General features: G+C 47.1%; 1 protein-coding gene across 5 annotated transcripts in view; it reads left to right on the top strand.

Annotated features, from left to right (window-relative positions):
- Window positions 1–967: 967 nt before the first annotated feature.
- IL1RAPL2 (interleukin 1 receptor accessory protein like 2) overlaps window positions 968–19,049 on the top strand; it is a 333,350-nt gene continuing 315,268 nt past the window's right edge. For 2 of the 5 annotated variants that reach the window (XM_052673210.1, XM_052673215.1), the window contains exons 1-2: window positions 1,459–1,594; window positions 12,544–12,644. In XM_052673210.1, coding sequence (XP_052529170.1) covers window positions 12,563–12,644 — 82 coding nt within the window. In that variant the 5' untranslated portion in view covers window positions 1,459–1,594; window positions 12,544–12,562. Of the gene's footprint in view, window positions 1,212–1,458; window positions 1,595–2,205; window positions 2,332–7,076; window positions 7,177–12,543; window positions 12,645–19,049 lie in introns of those variants that run through there. The other 3 variants (XM_052673211.1, XM_052673212.1, XM_052673213.1) reach the window with 3 other exon arrangements.

Genomic DNA, 19,049 nt, shown 5'->3' with positions numbered 1-19,049 from the left:
TCCCTCAATACAACATCCAGTCTTTCCTTGAACACCCCCAGGCTTGGTGACTCCACCACCTCCCTGGGCAGTCCGTTCCAGTGCCTGACTACCCTTTCTGAAAAGTAATACTTCCTCATGTCCAGCCTGAATCTCCCCTGCCGTAGCTTGAAGCCATTCCCCCTGGTCCTATCACTAATGACACGAGTCTTTTCCTCTGAATTCTGTGACATTGGATCCAAACTCTGGAAACACATCACAGGATAATTTGGTTTAGTGGAAGGAGTGGAGAGATCTAATGAACCGACAGGTGGGAGCACAGTGGGGTTTGAGGTGATGCAGTGAGTGCCTGGCTCACCCAGACTCACTGCTTGATACCACCCATGTTAATCCATCTCCATGGGCATCTCTTGCCGATACGGACAGCACTGACTGAGAAATCTCTCTCCCTTGCTTTTATCAGTGTGTCAGCTGCATTCTCCTCTGCTCTTTCTCTGTGCTTGCAACACACAGAGCGCCTGCAACATCAGCTGGAGTCCCTTCACTGCTTCATAACACACTGTAAGGAAATAATGGCACAGATGAAGGCCAGATGGGCCTCGTTACTGTGATGGTGCATGAGGTGTGACCAGAGCAAGGGGAACAAATAAGCTTTGTACAGAATCGGTCTGTGGCATACCCACCTCATTTTTATGAATAATGTCTACATTCTCATAGTGTAGCATGATAATCACCTTTTTCTGACTTACTATAAAGGCTGAAGTATGTCTGCTGATACTGCTTTATCTGTTCATTTCAAATCAATGGTGTTGTGAAATACAACTCCGCGTAAGTGTAATTCAAAGTCCGTGGGATGTTTGATTTCAAGGCTTTCATCTCATAATTCAGCTACAAAGCGACTCGAGTAGGCAAATTGATGAACAATTTGACAGCGTTTGATGCTGCAGTCCCGGCAGGAGCAGCGCAGGAGCCGGGGGAAGCGAGGGCTGCACCCACATCCTACCAGTTCCTCGTCGGCGAAAAGCTGCGACCAGGCACAGACACGGGGCGGCTTTATCGATCTGCGCTGCCGTCCTTTTGCTCTTCTGCTGTGCGTCAGGACACCCAGCGGTGGGAAGGGCCTCGATTCTCAGAGCGCACACAGCAGGTGCGTTGTCCCGAACTCCTCCTCGAGTCCAAGAGGATGGCTACAGGCGGAGGAGCGCCTAAAAACGCCGCCGTTTGCGTTACAGGTAAAAAGACGACGTCTCCTAGCATAGCCCTGCATGCATGGCGCAGCCCTGTGCGCAGAGAGGAGCGGTTTCCCGGCTCTGACATTGCCGGTTGCCGCGCTGCCGGCTGCCCGTTCCTGCCGCTCCGGGGTCCGGCCGGATGCGGTTCCCGCTGCCGCTGCTCCCGCGGTCGTGTCTCCGTGCGGCCGCCAGGTGGCGCTGCGACTCGCGGCGCGGGGCGGGCGCACCTGCCGGGTGCGGAGCCGTGGGCGCGCGGGCAGCGCCGTCCAGCTCCGCTCAGAGCAGCGCCGCGCGCCCTCACCGCCCGCGTGTGGCGCTCCGCCGCAGCGCCCGCATCCCGCGGCGTGGGACGGGGCGCGCCGGCATGGAGACGTAGCCGAGAGGTGAGCGCGCGGACCGCGGCGGTTTCTGCTTTCCTTCAGGGAAAAAAAAAGTTGGGGGTCGCGGCCGCCACGGGACGGGGCTGAGGGGGACGGGATCGAGGGGCGCAGCCCCGCACGGCACAGCCCGGTACGCGTGCCCGAGCGCTGCGCTCCGCCCCGCTACTTCTCAAGGAACGCGAAGTTGCGGGTGGGAGACGATATCGGAACGCAGTTCTACAAAGTTACGGCGCTGCTCCGGGCGGCCCCGCTGCGTCAGCGCCCGAAGTTGGGTCCGTTCCGCGGGGCGCGCCGTGCCGGGCTGTGAGAAGCGGCGGGCTGTGGCCGCACCGCGGGGCTGGCGTGGGCTGCGGGAGGGACGGGCGGACGGGGGCCTCGCCGCGGGTCGTCCTTCTTGCTTGCCAGGCTCCGGAGGTCCCCGCGGAGCTCCCCTTTGCTTGCGCGGTATCTGGGAACTCGCAAGAGGTTCGTTCCGAATCGTTCGGCGATCGGTGTCAGCGCGGCGGAACGGCGCGCGTGCCGGGCAGCGCTCGCAGGTGATGTGAGGAAGAAAGCCCCGGTGTGGCAGCGCCGCGGGTGGGCGTCCGCGGTCGCCCCGCGGCTGGAGGAGCGCCGGTGCGTCTCGGAGCCCCGCGCCTCGGGAACCGCAGCCCGGCTGAAGCGGTGCCGCAGCCCGGCCTCGCTGCTCCGCGGGGAAGTCAGCGCGAAGAGGGGCCGAGAGAGCTGGAGGGCGGCGGGAGGTGAGCGGGGCAGAGCGCTGCGGGGCGGGCAGCTGCGCGGAGGGGTTTCCCGGTGCGTGGCGGTCCGGGCCGAAAGGCTGCGCTCGGCAGCAGGAGGCGAGGGCGGGTGCGGCCGTGCCTGCCGGCCACGGGCTGTCGTTTGTGCTGAGGAACGTTAGCGGAAAGGTTTAAAGCGTTAGAAATCCGAGCATCGCGCCTTGCTGCTCCGTGCGAACTAAAATCACTAAGGGTTGAAGAGCGTGTGTGCAGCTGTTGGCTCCGGCTCTCCGTGGAAGGGACACGTATGCAGGGCAGGACGGCCGCTGCGTGCCGGGCCGGCACCCCTCAGATGTTTTGCTCCACAGGAGCAGTGCAGGCATCCCGGTGGGGCTCTCCGGTCCCGTGAAAAAGCTTTGGTTTGTTTGCACATGCGGGGCAGTTCGTTCCCTGACTGCACGGAGCTGTTTCTTGGAGAGAGGGGGATAGGGGATACGTGCTACCGTTATCACTTTGAAGCTACAGAGAATGCTGCCTTCTGTGCTGTATTTGGGGGGAAAGAAGGTCTTTTCTATTCCTGCGTCCTGGGTTGAGATGTGCTGCAGGACTGGAGGTGGGGAAGGAGCAGCACTGACCTGTGGAGCGGCGGTTCCCGTGGGCTGCAGGCAGGGCTGGGGCTCAGGGCTGCACCTGCGTGTGTCCCAGGGGCGGCTCAGCGCTTGTGTTCGTGGTCACTGCACGGAAAGCGATTCTGAAGTATAGGCGTTCCCTGATCTCCAGTACGTTTGGGCTGTGAGTAATCTCTCGCTTCAAACGGGCTCAAGCTGAAAGTATCCAGGAATGCTAAACCCCAAACAAGTATTAAATAGCCTTAAGGACCTGTCTGGGACTTCTCTCCTTTCTTCTTTTAGTGCGTGCCTCCCCTATTTGTCAGAAGGTCTTTAATGCTGGAAGTGAGCGTTTAAACTCTATCACAAAATAAGGAGGCACTTCAAGAGGCCATTTGCTTTTCAAGGTGTCTGACTAAGGATAAATCTTCCTTTAAACAGCCTTGAAAGGAAAACAAAGGGAAAGACCTTGCCCTTGCTGCAAATAATGAGACTCGTGCTGCTTGTGTTTATGGGGCAGGGTTTCTTCCAGCACCTCTGAGCAGCTGGTGTTTGGCCTGGGTGAGATCCCCTGGGATAGAAGGGCAGAAGCTGTGCTGTGCACGGTGCCGTGCTGTTAGGGGAGAGGCTGCATCTGAGAAACTTCTGCAGTTATGTGTGCATATTTGGCTGGTCCTTTTCCTTCTGGCCTCCTTCTACAGAAAAAGCACTGCAGGAAGAGGGATTTCCCCAAACTCCTCCTCCCACCACTATATATAACTGTTAAATTAATGAGGATATCTATTTGACAGAGTAATTCCAGGGTACAGAAAATAAATATTTCAATTTGATTTTTGTCCTGCTTCATTACAGTACCACACTGTTCCCAAGGTTTCACAACTGAAAGGAATGCTGTTTTCTAGAGAGTTTCTCGTAGTTCTCAAACTTGAGGGGGTGGCGGTGTTTGTGTGTCAACTAACTGTTTATTTTCTCACCTACAAGCCTGGCACAATGTGTACAGGTAAAGATGGCCTCTGGTTGTGTAAGGGACAGAAACTCGCACCAGGAATGTGTTCATCTCTCTAAGGTAGCACGAAGCAATGAAAGCAACTTGCCTTCTGCTGATGGCAGAGCAAAGTGCTCCGTCTCACTTCTCTGGAACGAGTAAAAGTGTGTTTTCTAAGAAGTGTAACAGCTGGTATGTTGTCTTTTTTTTTTTTTTTGGTAATTCTGTCTGCTTTGAGCATTATGTATTAGTTAAGGAAGCATGTGGCCATGAATGAGATCAAGGAACGAAATTCCAGGCACACTGCATGTGGAGCTGTGTTCTCCTGCTGCCCGCTCCTTTGATGTGCAGAAGTGACAGGATCTGCTGTGAGCAGTGGAAATGTTTTGTGGATATTGCAGGGGTGTAAAGGTACGCAGGAGCAGACTGAAACTCAGTCCGGCTGATGCTTGTGAGTCTGTCTTCTGTGTGCTCCCAGGCAAGTTTAAGACAGTAAAAGCGGCTTCACTACAAAAGCAGGGAACGTTTCAGCATGCAGATGGCAGCCCAGTCTAAAACCTGTGCTGAGCACCTCCTTCAGCAGCCCTGAGGAATGCTATGGAAGGAGGGAAGAGCGTGGGAGGGGGAGAGGAGGGATGTGCTGTATTTCAGGATTGAGACCTCTCTTTGAACCGTCTTTCTCTCCATTTTTAATAGTGTTTCTACAAAAGCTGCTCGGGGAGCAAGCTTTGGTATAACTATCAAAGAAGCAAAGCATCTAATCTCTGGGCTTAATAATGCTCTTGCATAGGCTGCTGTGAATTGGAAACCTCTCCTATGATCTTAGTGCAGTGAGCGAGTTTAGAAGTTGGTGTGGGTGAGAATGGAGTTTTCTCATCTCTTTTAATCTGATTGTATGAAATGTCCTCCTTTTGTGTCTGACGCTGCAGAGGAGACTTGTGATCATCGGCACAGACGCCTCAAGCACACCAGAGGCCGTGACCTGGGCCGCAATGTTTGCTCTGGGTGTCAGCCAGCAAGAGGCGAGCCAGAGCCAGGTGCAGCTCGTGCTGCCACTGCTGTGTGCTGGTGCGCCCTTAGCGGTCTCAGCAGCAGCTTGTGCTTTTCTTTCCCACCCCCCCCAGAGAACTGAGTCCCCAGGTTCAGAATCTTTATGGGCTCAGCAGAGCTCTTCCACAGGCTTTAGGATTTAGGCCAATCTGAGTCTTATCATCTCTCTGCTTTCCCTAGTGCTAGTGGGCTGGTTTAGCTCTACAGGTGCAGACTTTGTGTTTTCTTCTCTTCCCTCAGCTGACTCTGTTGCCTTCTAGGTAGTTCTGCAAGGCTGTGGTAAGAGGCTGAGCCCTGCCATAAGCATCAGCTCCCTGGAGCTGACAGTCCTTACATTGCTTTCGTGTTGCCCAAGGTACTGTATTGATTAAACCACCATCTGCAGAAGTAAATATATGTAGAATATTAATAGCTCCTACACCAAGGAAAAAAAAAAAAGGCTGTAAATTAATACATCCATTATGCTGACCTCATAAACCATGAGGGTTTGAAGTACAGTGGTAATTCTCCTCCCGCAACATGTATTTCACTTTGAAAGTCTATAAGGGGCCTGGACTGCTCAAATTTAAATGCTGTGATACTGGACAAGTGTATCTATATATCTTGTGATGTGCAGCTAGTGTGTGGCAGAGTTGAGGCTGGAATCGTGGTTCTCTGTAGAATAGAGGGCAGTGCTGAGTCAGTACATCGTGATGGCACAGCTGGGCGTGAGGCTTCAAAATGAATCCCACCCCGAAAGCAACTAAACAAAACCTGATTTCCTTTTTTTTTTTTTTTTTTTTTTTTTTTTTACTACTTCTGGGTGCTGTGTTTCCTGCTGCGAGAGTTGCAGCAGTGAGGAGTACGATTCATAGATTGAAAATGCAATGTGAAGATGTAATGAACTTGAGTTCCTCTTGAGTTGCCTAGGGAATCAAGGTCTGTGTGCAGTGTGAGCTGATAGGCCTCGGCCTGCCCACCAGGCTGGGCAGGTGTAGCTGTGCTTCACCCCTCTGTTCAGATGGGCAGCTCAGGTTTTGTTGTTTTAGCAGAGATTTGGGTGAGTGCATTCATTGCAGGTCTGGTGCTGACCCCCCTGGTTAGCTCTGATTCTACTGACACTGGAATCTCTATCTGTGATTGGAACATCAGAGGGCATTTTTCTGTTTTCTGCTCTTTATTTTTTGCTGTAAATGAGCACTGTTTTAGGTAGCTATTGAATCAGAAGTTTCCTGCAGGAGAAGTTTCTTGTTAATGCGTGCAGGGCTTTCTCTAGACAGGACGAACCAACAGTTTGCTCACAGTGTTGTTCCTGCTGCTGTAACATAACTAAACCCACTTCCACTATCTTGTGCTAACAGTAAAAGCTATGGAGGGGAGGCCCTCCCTGGGATTTTTTTTCTGCCTTCCACTAAAGCCCAATTTTTGTTCTGAAGTTATGCTGTAAGAGGCCTTTCAAGGTGCTAAGATGCTGCACTTAAAAATATTCCAAATGGTGACCCAGAAGACACCAACTTTTTGATGGAAGCTTTACAGCCTTTCAAATAAAACCTCACTATTAACACCTAAGGGGTCATGCTTTGTATTGCTTCTGACATAACTGATAAGACTCTGCCTTTATAGAAGCATAGACTGGCTTGGGTTGTAAGGGAACTTTAAGCCCCCCTCCAGTCCCACCCCCTGCTGCAGGCTGGCTGCCCCCCAACAGCTCAGGCTGCCCAGTGCCCACCCAGCCTGGCCGTGGGCACCTGCAGCTCTGGGCAGCAGTGCCAGTACCTCACTGCCCTCTGAGTAAAGAATTCCTCCTTGCATCTGACCTAAATTTCCCTTCTATCGATTCAAAGCCATTTCCCCTTATTCTATCACTGTCTGCCCTTGTAAAAAAAAAATTGTCCCCCTCCAGTATAAACTCCCTTCAAGTACTGGTAGGCTGCAGTGAGGTCTCACTAGAGCCCTCTGTTCTTCAGGCAGAAGAAGCTTCACACCCCAACACACAGGTTGGTGTTGTGACCTTATCGGCTGGCTGCGCTTGTTCAGGACACTACTTCAGTCTGTCCTTGTATTGCTTTCGTGCAACTGATGTGCTGTTGTGCCAGTAAGAATCTCAGGCATTTTAGATGTCATCTTGTTGTTACTTTCAGTTCATACAACATGAGTGCTGCCTGGATTGCTGCTAAGCTTACCGCAGCTGTGAATTTCTCATAGAATTACATCTGAAGAAGGAGAATTAGCCAGGTGTGAATTCAGGTAAGGGCCTGAGCCCACAGAACAGGGATGCCATGGGGGCTCCGATGCAGCAAGGTGAATGCTGAGTGCACTGTAGAACAGCATTCATTGCATATTTGGGCATCTTAAAAGTCTGGTTACGATGGTGAGGATATACAGCAGATTAGGAAAAATCAAATATTCATAGAATCATAGAATTATAGAATGGCCTGGGTTGAAAAGGACCACAATGACCCTCCACTTTCAAACCCCCTGCTACGTGCAGGGTTGCCAACCACCAGACCAGGCTGCCCAGAGCCGCATCCAGCCTATATATAAATATTCTGTGATGCTCATTGAGCAGCAGAGTGAAGAGTGGTGCGTGACTCATATCAAGTAGAGCTGAAGGTACAATATTTGAACTAGCAGGCATCTCTGATTTTAATTCTTTTTGCTGTGTGTGTGTGAGATCAGAGCGTCAACAAAAAGGGACCTGTGCCCACTGCGGATTGCTTCCACCCACCATGCTGTGCGTGCTGAAAACTTCTCAGAAATACACAGCTCAACATTTGGTGTGTTGGCAACAGAATGGGAGACCTGAGAGAGAACTCTCATTAAAATTGAAAACCTTAAGAAGCGGAGTGGGCAAATGGTTTGAAAAAGAGTGAACAGAAGTCGCCATCTAGCATACTGTAAAGATGTCGAAAGAATTGCTGTTGCCATTTCTTACTTTGTGTGGGGGGGGTGAAAACAGTCATTTATTTCCCTGAGGTTTGTGAACAACAAAGCCTGACAACTGGAAACCACTCAAGAGGTGGGCTGCTGATTTTAATGAGCACCTTCTGCATCACAGCTTCTGTGGAGGAGCCAGAACCTGCGGATCCTCACGGTGTGTCAGCAGATCTCGGTCTGTGCACAGGCGTGTGCCGAGTGCACACACACTGCATTTCTCTTTTTGCTTTCTCTGACAAAGGGATGTGGTATAAGCAAAGCTTATGGTAGAAATTACAGCAAAACTAAATTGCGTGTAAGGCAGAGATTTGGGAATCTCAGTGCTGAGGTTTGTGCAGAATACTAATGCACCAATTGCCTTCCTGTTTCTAAATGCTTTATTGGAACCTCAACACTTGAGTGAAGATCTTTGCAGTGTTGGATGCTGTTGCAGTTTCCCAAGCCTTGTTTCCTCAGGGCCCTGAAGAAATGCCTTGTTTTGTCAGTGCTGCTGAAGGCTGTTAGGCAGCATGTGGAAGTCAGGTGTTTTTTGTTGGTTTGCTTTTAGAAGAACAGAATTTGTGCTTCATGGCAGTTTGGTGCCCTCCTGTTTGCTGGATGCTTACAGCAGAGGTCAGGAGGGCGGTCTGAAATCTGTCCTCTGCAGCATCGCAGCAGCATGAGGAGGGAAGGAACAATTGAGAACAAAACTGCTCCATCTTCCTTGTCTTCCCTCTGATGGTAGCGACCTCCTTTTGCTTATCTCCATACAAACGTAACCTGGTAGGTCACGCCAAGGGCTGGATTCTTTCAGCCTTCTCAGGGAGCACTTTATCCTGCCTTTCTCTTTCTTCATCTCAGGGATCTTGAGCTAGTTAGCTGCTATCAGCATTTCTATGTACAGTTAGTAAGGGAAACATCTTCGCTCTTCTGGGAAAGATCTTAAATGCTGTTACCCTCCTCTGAGATGTATCCAGTAGTCTGATGTCCAAGCTGCATGATGTGAAGATCTGTCTGATGCACCCTGTGTGTGTCAGCCTCAACCTCCCAACTTCCAGGCATAGTGCAAGGTTAATTTTGTTGCCAACTAGAATGTGGGAATTGTACTTTAGTTTTATTTGACAAGAACGCTTGTTTCTGTGATGTGTTCTGGCCATCCTAAGTTCATTAAGTCTTTCATTTTAGTTACACAGTTCTTAAATGCTGAAAGTGTTGGAGAAGCTGTCACGCATGGCGGTGGGAGGTGGGCAAAGAAGATGATTTTCATAACCATTTAAAAAGAGAAGTTGACCAAAATTGTCTTTGGTCCTCACATTTGAAATAAAGAGGTGAAGAGAAGTAACAGATGCATTTTTATAACAATAATTTTGTAGCATATAGATACCCTAAATGGAAGCATGTACTGTTTTTAAGGAAGCATGTCTTTGCACCAGGAGAAGGAACTTGGGGATTTTTAACTTTAGCTGTTTCATGAAGAGCTAACTGAAAATGGGGAGGAGAAGATGCTGCCTGGCATGTAAAGAAACTTTAATATAACATTCTGTTAAAATCAATACTTAGAAATCTTACAAACTCCTAGCTGTAACCTGCCTTCTATGAAATGTGTTTCAAACAGGAGAGTTTTATGCTGCCATCGGAGGTTAAAGTAAATTGAGGATAGGTAGTGCTAGAAGGTGAAGATTGGGTTCAGCTCTTCATGGGAAGCCAGAATTTGAACTTCTGGGACAGTGCTGCAGTAGATGAAAAAGCAGTGCGTTAGCCCAGGTGCAGGGCTGTCCTGGCAGTGTTGTCAGAGTCTAACTGGGACTTTGGCAGTGCTAAAAATGCAGTGTTGCAGTTGGTTGTTGGGAAGTGTAGTAAGTATTGAGGAGTGCAATTTGTGGCTGGAATCTCCTTCATCTTTTGAGATGGGAGTCTCTGTGGCTACCTGGAATCCCTTGTTATCCACACGTTCTATGGGCAGTTATTTCTATCAAATCCTGTAAATGTGATCTTATCTTTGACTACGTGTATATGGAATAAACAGCTTAAAATCAACAGGAGTGTTACGCCTTGAGGCTGAATTTCTTTCCCTTATGGTAAGTAGGGTGGGGGGTAATCCCTTCCTCATGTGTTTCCTTTTCATGTGGATCAGTAGGTGACACCAGGGACACTAAGCGACTGCTTGGCTTTTGGACGTAGTTGTGCTCCAGATCAGTCCTACTTGGAAGAAAAGCCTCAGTTGTAGAAAATGGTTTTGAATAATGATCATTGCGTCCCATCTAGTATCTCTACAGAATAGCACAGTTTTCTTCACATTCTTGATCAGACTGTAGACACTTTTCCTCTCATTTATTTCCCAAAGCGCTGGTAGATGTAGAGTGAGACCATCTTGACTCTCTGGGGCATCCCTGTGCCTGGCAGGCGAGTACATGGCCCACTGCAGGGAACTGTGAGGCTGGCAGACATCAGGGCGATCTTCAGAGGCTCAGCCCCTGATATCTCCTCCCTGGCAAACAAAGAGATCTTGTCTGGGATGCTTGCAGCCCTGCATGTTGTGAGTGCTTCTGCCTTCAGCTGGGACATCTCTGTATACAAAGAGGGCACTCCAAGTACTGCTGTGTGTTTGCATTCAGCTTGTGTCAGATGAATGGATGGTGCTGGGCTGGGCTGGGAATGGCTGGGTGGTGGAGTAGATTCTTGACCTTCTCCTGCTGTGTTTTCATAATATTGCTAGTGCAGGTACAGGCAGTGACTGCTTTAGTGAGGCCCGGGCTTCAAAAAGCAAAGCATCTGGTGCTGACAGAACCCAGAGTTTTCCCCTATATTTAGAGTGAATGTTGCTTGTCACAACTTGCTTCGAGTTTTTAAGTTTATTTAATGCAGAATAGCCCATTTGGGTTGAGGATAAAGGGGCCACGTGAGGAAGGATCCTGGAGTTACATACCTCAGCTGTAATAACCAAAGGGAAGGAAGTGAAGAAAGCAATTTGCAAAGCTACACTTGAAAATCGTTCTAGCATAACATCATCATTACAATTATCTGTCAAAAGATTTAGTTCAATTACTTTCTCCTCGCTCTCTTGTCAAGATGGCCTTGCTCGTTTCAGGATTTTGGTACTCCAAGGAGAGGTTGGGGAAGAACAAAAACGGATTCTGCCATTAAGCACTGTCAGACAGCCTTCAGTGCGTACGGCTCCTTGAATATCCCTTCAGCTCTTTAGCGTCGTTACTTGGGGGAATCAGCAGGCAGTGAGTGCCCAGGGGAACTTGAAATGCAGCGAGAAGAAATCTGCTGCCCTTTTGTAGCTTGCAGTGCAGTAGGGTGAGGGGTGAAAACTTCAGATATAAGCAGTACTTTTGAAATAATTGAGTAGCAGCGTAATGGCCTTCGTGTACAAAATTATATGTGGTTCCTTAGATTTTCTTCACACAACAGTAGGCTGGCAGTAAAATGACAAAGGAAGGATGGTTAATGTAATAAGCTCCAATTAAATGGAATAATTTCCAGAGACCTGCAGGACATGATGCTCTCCTGCTGGCTTTTCATATTAAGCCTGTGCTGGGGGCTGCCTCTGCCAGTTGGGGTTCCTCTGTTTTGTTGGTCTTTGCCTTGGTTGCTGATACAGGTGGTTGTGCACTTTTCTGCTTAAACAGAACTGCCATAGAGCGTCAGCTGATTATTTTGATAGATAAAAACTTCATACTGATCTAGGTAACTAGTCTCTGTATCCAAGGGTAAGGATCCTGATCTGGGTTCTATATCTGGTATGGCGGTGAATTCCTGTAAGTGCAGGCCACTTAAAGTCCTGTGACTTCCTGCTAAGCATGTATTTGGGGACTCTAGCTTCTAATTAAGCATCTCTCTCCTTTTTCATTTAGTGAGAAGGATGGGCTTTGCTGGTTTCAGTTTCACTGCACCTGTTTTTTAATCACGTATAGGGAGCCTCACTGAGCTCTTGCTGTCTTTTCTTGAATGATTTTGGACTTGTGAATGAAAACATGACTTGTTCCAGTAATCACGTACCACTCAAAAGACCGTTATAAACTGGGATTTTCTCTTTTTTTAAAACAATTATGATAGAAAGTAGATGGCATTAGTCTCTCCTGTGAATTTTACTGTATTTTTAATAACAGTCTCAAGGCTTGGTTCCATTGATTTCTGGTTTTCATTTAGCTGTCTTCTTTTTATATTAGAAATTTCTGGAGTAGTATCATTTCACTGTAGGAGTTTTTCAAGGTCACCAGTGGGGAAAATAAGGTTTCTGGGAGGAATGGCACAAATAACCTACTCTTACATTTTCCCAAACAATGTAAAGTGTTCTTTTAAAGTATGAAACAAAATGAGTTATAGTTGTTGTGATTATTCTTCTACAACATACAAAAATCTGTCGGATTAAATTAGATTGTTTCAAATAAGAATTTGTCCTTTTTTTTTTTTTTTTCCTTTTTTTTTTTTAAAGCAAAATAATGCGTTCAGAATATTTGAAAAACAAAGCCAACAACTTCTTGTGTGGTACTCAGGTAAATTATTCATGGGCAGTTGCTTTGAGCCGTGATGTTTTCCTACCTCTGCATTAAAAAAATAAACCAAAAGCTGACAGATGCCACTAGGTTAAGCATTGCCCTTAATGGCTCTTTGAGAAATATTTAATTGTAGCTGCTGCATTGGTGTGGTGAAGACCTATGATTCAGACTTCATACTATGTTTGCATTTCAGCTGCCAAAGAAAGTGAAAGATGAAGCCTCTTGTTCTCTTGGTTCTTGTGATCTGTACTGTAGTCAGCATGAATTTGAAGCTCGTGTCGAAGAGAAATTCTGGTAAGTCACAGAAAAAATGTTTTTACCTTTGGATCTGGACTTAATGCTCATTGAAACAAGTGTTTTAAATGGCTGCTTTTTGTTTTGCATATATCCTTGTTCTCTTCTGGGGGAAGAAAAAATTCATAAGATCTGCTTACCAGATGTTACAGGATGAATTTTTTCTCTGTAATGTTCTGTTGACATGTCTTAAGCTGTCCCAAAATGTCCTTGTGCTTTCGTAAGGGAAAGAAAAAGAAAAGAAGGAAAAAAGTTGATCTCTTTGAGAGTCCGTTAAAGTAGAGATGGATTTGGCGTTGTTCTAAAAGCTGTGCTTGTGTCCATGCTAACAGATTTTCTTAACCATGAATGTGGTTCCTGACAATTTTAAGTCTGGATGGGCTTACTGGATGTTGGAAGGGCGTCTTCCAAAACGCCATGCCAGCCACATGTGTGATCACACGTGGGCTTCACTGGGAAGAACTTCCCTGGGTAGAGCAAAGTGCTTTCTCTGATTGTTGTGGCAGTGAAAGGTAACAAGAGCTGGTTTATGTTTACAGCTGCTTTTGAAAGGCACTGATAATAACAGAACACTTGAAAGAAGCACTGAATCATCTCTCCTTTTCTGGGAAAGATGGTTGATGTAGGGAATGTTCCATTAGTTCTGTGAGAGCAAAGCGACTGCGGGTCTGTGCAGCTCTCCCTGCTCAGTGGAACAAAGTAATTTGGAAACATGTGCCTTTCTCAGGTAATCTCAAGGATCTGGGCAGGCAGATGGGTTACCTTCAGTGTTAACATAGCGTTGTTCTTATGTACATGAACTGGTAACCAATGTGGTGCTGCCCTTGCATGTTACATGCAGTATGAACAGATTACTGGCTTAGTTGATGTGGCCTGTTTTAAATTCAATTTCTGTGTTTTTTGGAAAAGGAGGAAAAGACTTTTTGGTCTGTACCAATTTCCCATCTCAGGCTGGGAAATATTACTCTGTGAATCACCAGATCTTAGGCTGAATTCCTTCTGAGCCCAGTGGCTGAATGGATGTTGCTAAGCCAAACTAGTTTACAGTCTTTTGGTGTGGTTGTGTGGGCCCTGTTTGCCCTGTGAGAGCAGGCATGGAGATGAGGATTTGGCTACAGCATAGAGCTTGATCTAAAGCCTGCTAAGGATGATGGTGCTTTGTTTTATGAAACTGCTATTACTGACCTGGCTGGGAACCCCTATGAGATCCATAACCTGTGTAGCTGAGCTGCCTTGATTCACTGATGCCAGGCAATACCAGCGGCTGCAAGGAAGGGCCTTTGCATCTCCTTTATCAGAAGTACACATCTATAGAAATAAAATGTCTGTGGTTATAGCGTCATTCAGCTGATAGTTTACCTTTAATTATATTTGAGTGTATTCTGTTACATGTAGCTGCTTTCTTTGATTGACTCTGCAGAATGCCTTACGTTATTGGCAGCTGTTGACAGTATCAATACAGGTTGAGTACTGGTAGGAAAAATGCTTTAATATGTTAGCCTGCTTATGGCTAAATATAGCCCACAGCAGTGAATAGTTTGTTCTTTTCATTTAATTGAGCCAGTATATGTTCAGTGTAAGATGAAGGGGAAAAAGCACATAAAGTAAAAACAGTTTCTTTGCAAGTATGTGATCATGTAGTTGGCTTTTACCTTTTAATATTCATTCTCTCTTGTGCTGACTTTTATATTGCTGTGTGGAACAAACTATTGATTTTTATTTTCTTCTTCCAGTACATTGTGTGTGAAACACATTTTCTGTTTCTGTAGTTTCAGCACTTGGAGTGAAATTGATAATTTGACTCCCTTTCTGAAAGTGGTCTTTAGATATGAGGTGCTGTCACTTGATTGCCGGGGGCCTCACTGGGTGCTTAAGGGGATGGGTGCTCAAGGAGCTTCTGAATTTTAGTGTTTGAGTAGAAGGGTTGGAGACAGAGGCTGGTTTGGTTGCAGGCACAGGGAACAGTGAGGCCTTGTTGCTCAGTGGGGTCATGGTTCCACGCTGATGCTGTGGTTCTGTAGTTTTTCTTTTTTTAATATATAAATGATGTTTATGGTACAGGAGAGTGAGAAGGGGAAAGTGACTGTGATTTTATTTTTTTTTTGGTGTACAGTTGTCCAGAATGGCAGCTGTATATCTGATAGCAGGGAGGCTGGTTTAGCAGCAGGGGTGGCTGGGGTGCCCAAATGATGCCATATGGACAGGGTCTGTGGAGCTGTGCTCGGGGTGGGCAGTGCGGCTCTTCGTCCTGCTGGCTGTCAGCACTGGGATGTCTGAGCTGGTGAGTGTCCTTACGAGGGGAGGGGAAGCTGTGCAGACTGTTCTGTAGACACTTCTGTGAAGCAGTGTGTGGAAAGTGCTGATGCTGATGGTAAAGACAGATCTGGGCTACTAGGGCAATAAACCAACAAAATTGAGGTGTCTGTGTCTTCTTTGACTTACGTAGACTGTCATCTTTCTGAGCAGTATGTAGAATTATAAGCCTGAATGAGGAAAAACTGTGATTAGTGTTGAGTACAAGAGCAATTACAAAGTTGATTAGTGCATGTGCAAAACCATGTAATCCATTATATATTGCTTAAAAGGTAGGGCGAGCCTCAAGTAGTGAAGTTGAATGGGACTTGGGGTGGAGCAATGAGGAGGTGCAGTGTTGTGTTCAGGTATTGCAGAGGCTGTCCGAAGGAAAGCAGTGTGTGCAGAAATGTTCTATCAGTCAAACTGGAGTTGCCTTACAGGGCACAGGGGTTTGGCTAGAAAGGTGTTGGCGGAGGCTAATGGGGAGAAATGTATGTTTGAAGTTGTGGAATGGCAACCTAAGGGGGAGAAAGTTGAGGGTGTAAACTCTAAATAGCAAATACAGGCAGAACACAGGAGTTGACCAACAGCTGGAGGCACTGAGGAGATGGATGGGAGTGGATGTCAAGAAGGAGGTGACAAAACGGTGCTCCAGCTGGAGGTGTAGAGTTAAAGTTTGCTGAAGAAACAGTGCTCTGGGAAGGAGGAAAAAAGCCCAGCAAACCAGAACTGAAATAAATGGTCTCAGGTGCCTTTGCTTGCCCTTCCTTGTGGACTCAGGTGTTCTTGTTTCCATTTAGAGGTGATAAACAGGAATGCATGTGAGGGCTACAGAATGCTGCAAAAATGACACAAACTTGTACCGCAGTAACATTGGTTGGCTTCTTCCTGCTTCAGATGCTGTGCCAGAAGAATTAAAATAGGTGAGTTAATTTAATTATGCTAGTCAGATTCTTCTTTACATGCAGCAGCTTCCAGGTGCTCTAAAAGAAATCTGTCATGTTTGCAGAGTAATGATTACTGTTTGTGGTGGTGACAGAATAGTTTGCCTTGAGCATCTGTGTGAATGTAATGTTGATTTAAGTTTCACAAGTGTTTCTTAATATCAAGAAGCTTTTTGGAAAGCTGCAAATCATCCTTTTTGCCTGCTTTGGGAAGTGAAAGGTTGCAAACAGCTAATGCTGGGACTGCAGCCCTAGTAATAACCTGGAAAGGCTTTACAGGAGGAGGTTATACAAATAAACTGAGGATGTGGGAGCTGTTAGGTTCCCGTAGGTAGGGACTTCCTTTTAATCTGATTAAGTGACTTCTCTTCCCAAGCCTTTTGTATGTAGTGCTTTGAGTACTCATAGCAGGGGATATAAAACCAATTAAAAATCATTGCATTTCTTAAGCAAAAGATTTTTCAGATTATACGTTCTGTTTGACTTACTGGACATAATTCCATTAGTGAATAATTGATGCCATTTATTGTTGCTGCATTTATCTGCTGAGCTAAAATACCTCCTCTCAGCACGCCTGAGCTCCAGAGGGCATGCCTGCCTTGTGCACTAGAGCATGGGCAGGTATCCCTGAGGCTGCTGTACGCCTCTGGCTGCAGAGCTGAGAGGAGTCTTGCTCCAGGTTGATGGAGCTTAATTGGCTCAAGCTTGGCACTTTTACGTCCTCCAAGCTGCAGAGCCAGAGTCCTCGCGCCTTTGCTGCATTGTGCTAGGAGCCCTTCACCTTCCTACTGATCGTCTTTGCTCTAGCTTGGGATTTCCCCCTGCTCCCTTCTGGGAAGAATGCTTCTTTTTCTGGTGTTGCTGTCTGATCGTTTTGGCTTTGAAAAACTGCAGCATATATGGAAGTGGAGCTACCTTTGCTTCAGAGGTGATGTGTGGATTTGTGCCAGGAATGGGATATTCTGGAGGAGCCTAACTCTTAAAAGTCCATCTCTCTTGCTGGAATGAGCCCCTAGGGGAGCTGCACTGTGCTCACTCGTTTGTGTTTGGTTTTTGTTGCAATTGCGTCTGCCCGAAGAGCTGACTTCTGCCCATCATGTAAAATGCATGGCTATGAATTCTCCCATTTTCTGAGATACGAGCAGTGTGAAAGAGGTTTTCAGCTTTTCTCTTCTGCAAATCATGCAGTAGCATAGAGGAAAATGGGAGCTTGTCAGCAGCAGCATTCAGTGTGCGCCAACCTTTTTTCTTTCTCTTTCTTCTGAAGATTGTAACTTACAGCCTCAGCAAACAAAAATAACTCAAGATGGATGTTGCTCTAAGCTGTCGTCAAGGCAGGAGCACAGAGCCCCTCTTGCACACAGCCATGTCTGTGCACTGGTTCAGGGCTCCTTTCCATCTGTTCGGTTTTTACTGGGGAAGGAGAAGAGGACGCGCTCCAGTGTTCGGTCATGACTTGGGGGCTTCAGCAAGCTGTACAGCATGGGAACTCAGTGCACCTCGAGAAGGGAGCCTCAGCCTTGGCTTCTCTGCCCTGGACAGACGGAGATGTGGCTGCAAGACAGGCCTGGGTGACAGCTGGCAGCATTCTGGAGAAGAAGAGATGCACAGAGAAGAACAAGAAAGGGAAAGAATCTGCAGGCAGTTTGGGTATTTGTAGTGACCTCAGCCTGACAGGGTTTAAATATTGAACTTATTTAAACACATTTTTAGCTATTACACTCGTTTAAAATGAGCTCATGTATAATTGAAACAATTAAAATATTGAGCCGATATTTAAATATTAAAGCCAAACTTCTTTCCCAAAAGAGAAGCCACAACTGTATCTGAATAAAATGAATGGAGGCAATTAAATTGTTTCAGACAGCAGTAAATTACAAAGGTAGGATCTTTAGGGATAGGGAAGGTAAGAGACACATGACAGAAATGTCATTTCCTCAGTTAAAAATCTATACTCTTCCTCTCCTGGAGAAGATTTTCTGTCAGTTGTGTGGATGGCTGTTCTGCATCTAGCTGCAGTATTAATGCTGTCTGAGCCTCTCTAGTTGGCACACCTTCATGACTGAGAGATTTTCCAACCCTGTGCTTTTAATTGGAATCAAAATGAGGCTTTTATAAAATGGAAAAAAATGTCTCAGATCAAAGTATCTGCCTTGCTTTCTTTAAGATCTTTAATGGAAATTCAAAGATCTTTCAGTATTTCTGGCTCTGAGGATGTGGGTCGTAGGCTGTTGCCCTTATTCTGAAACCAACCATCCTGAGGGACAGGGGCAGTTGTTCTGCCGTGTTTTGTCCTTTCTCTTGTTCATATTTTTTGAAGGTCTGTCTTACATAAGGTTTGAACGAAATTATGAATAATGCAGCTGCCGACTTACCCAGATTGCAGGGAGCGTGTTTGCTGAGTCTCCTTCCACTTAGCTATTTAAAAAAGCAAAAAAGGAGCTGGGGAGCCCAACCACCTCTTGGAACCCATCTGCCGTTTGCAGCACAGAGGTGGTGTATCTTCCTTCCAGTGAGTTACTCTGGCACATTGCATGTTGGGAGCAGCCTTCAGTGCTTTTGGCTTTGGAAATATGGGATTAGGCAGGCTTTATTTATTTATTTAGTTTAATTTCACACCTTGCTAAGTAAGGCCTGGAGGCATAAAGGCAACTGTGTCATCTTGCCAGCACCATCTGCAGAGGTGGTAGCAGTGGCTTTGCTCCTCTGCGACTCTTTTCCTGGTGTCAGGAAAATTCTATGGAGTAGAGGCTCACGTTTGCAGAGCCTGAATTTTTGAGGAAGAGAGGAAGGACTTCAGAGGAGCGGATCTGATGGCTCAGGAGAGGACCTGAGGTGATGCCTACGGGTTGCACTGGGTTTGTGGAAGGAGCAAAGACCGTTGCTGCTGAAGTGTAAGTTGTATGCCAGGGGCACCGAGCCTGGAGGCAGAGTTCCCAGAGTGTGGGCATGGGGTTGGGCAGCAGTGGGTCCACAGTAGCCCAGAAACATTAGCAGCCATCCACACTGCCCAATGGGTGTCTGTCTGAGGGGGCAGCTGTGTTACGAGGGCAGTTCCTGGCTTTGGGGCCTTGAGACAAGTTCTTCTCAGCCTCAAGACCAGAAGCCCTTGCGTTGCTCTGCAGTTGTGATCCGTAGGGGTCAGATAGGTGCATTATTTCAGGCT

Source organism: Tympanuchus pallidicinctus, unplaced genomic scaffold, assembly GCF_026119805.1.
Source record: "Tympanuchus pallidicinctus isolate F22 unplaced genomic scaffold, pur_lepc_1.0 scaffold13, whole genome shotgun sequence".
Taxonomy (NCBI): domain Eukaryota; kingdom Metazoa; phylum Chordata; class Aves; order Galliformes; family Phasianidae; genus Tympanuchus; species Tympanuchus pallidicinctus.
Note: the sequence above shows the minus strand (reverse complement) of the source record. Positions and strands in the feature narration are given on the sequence as shown.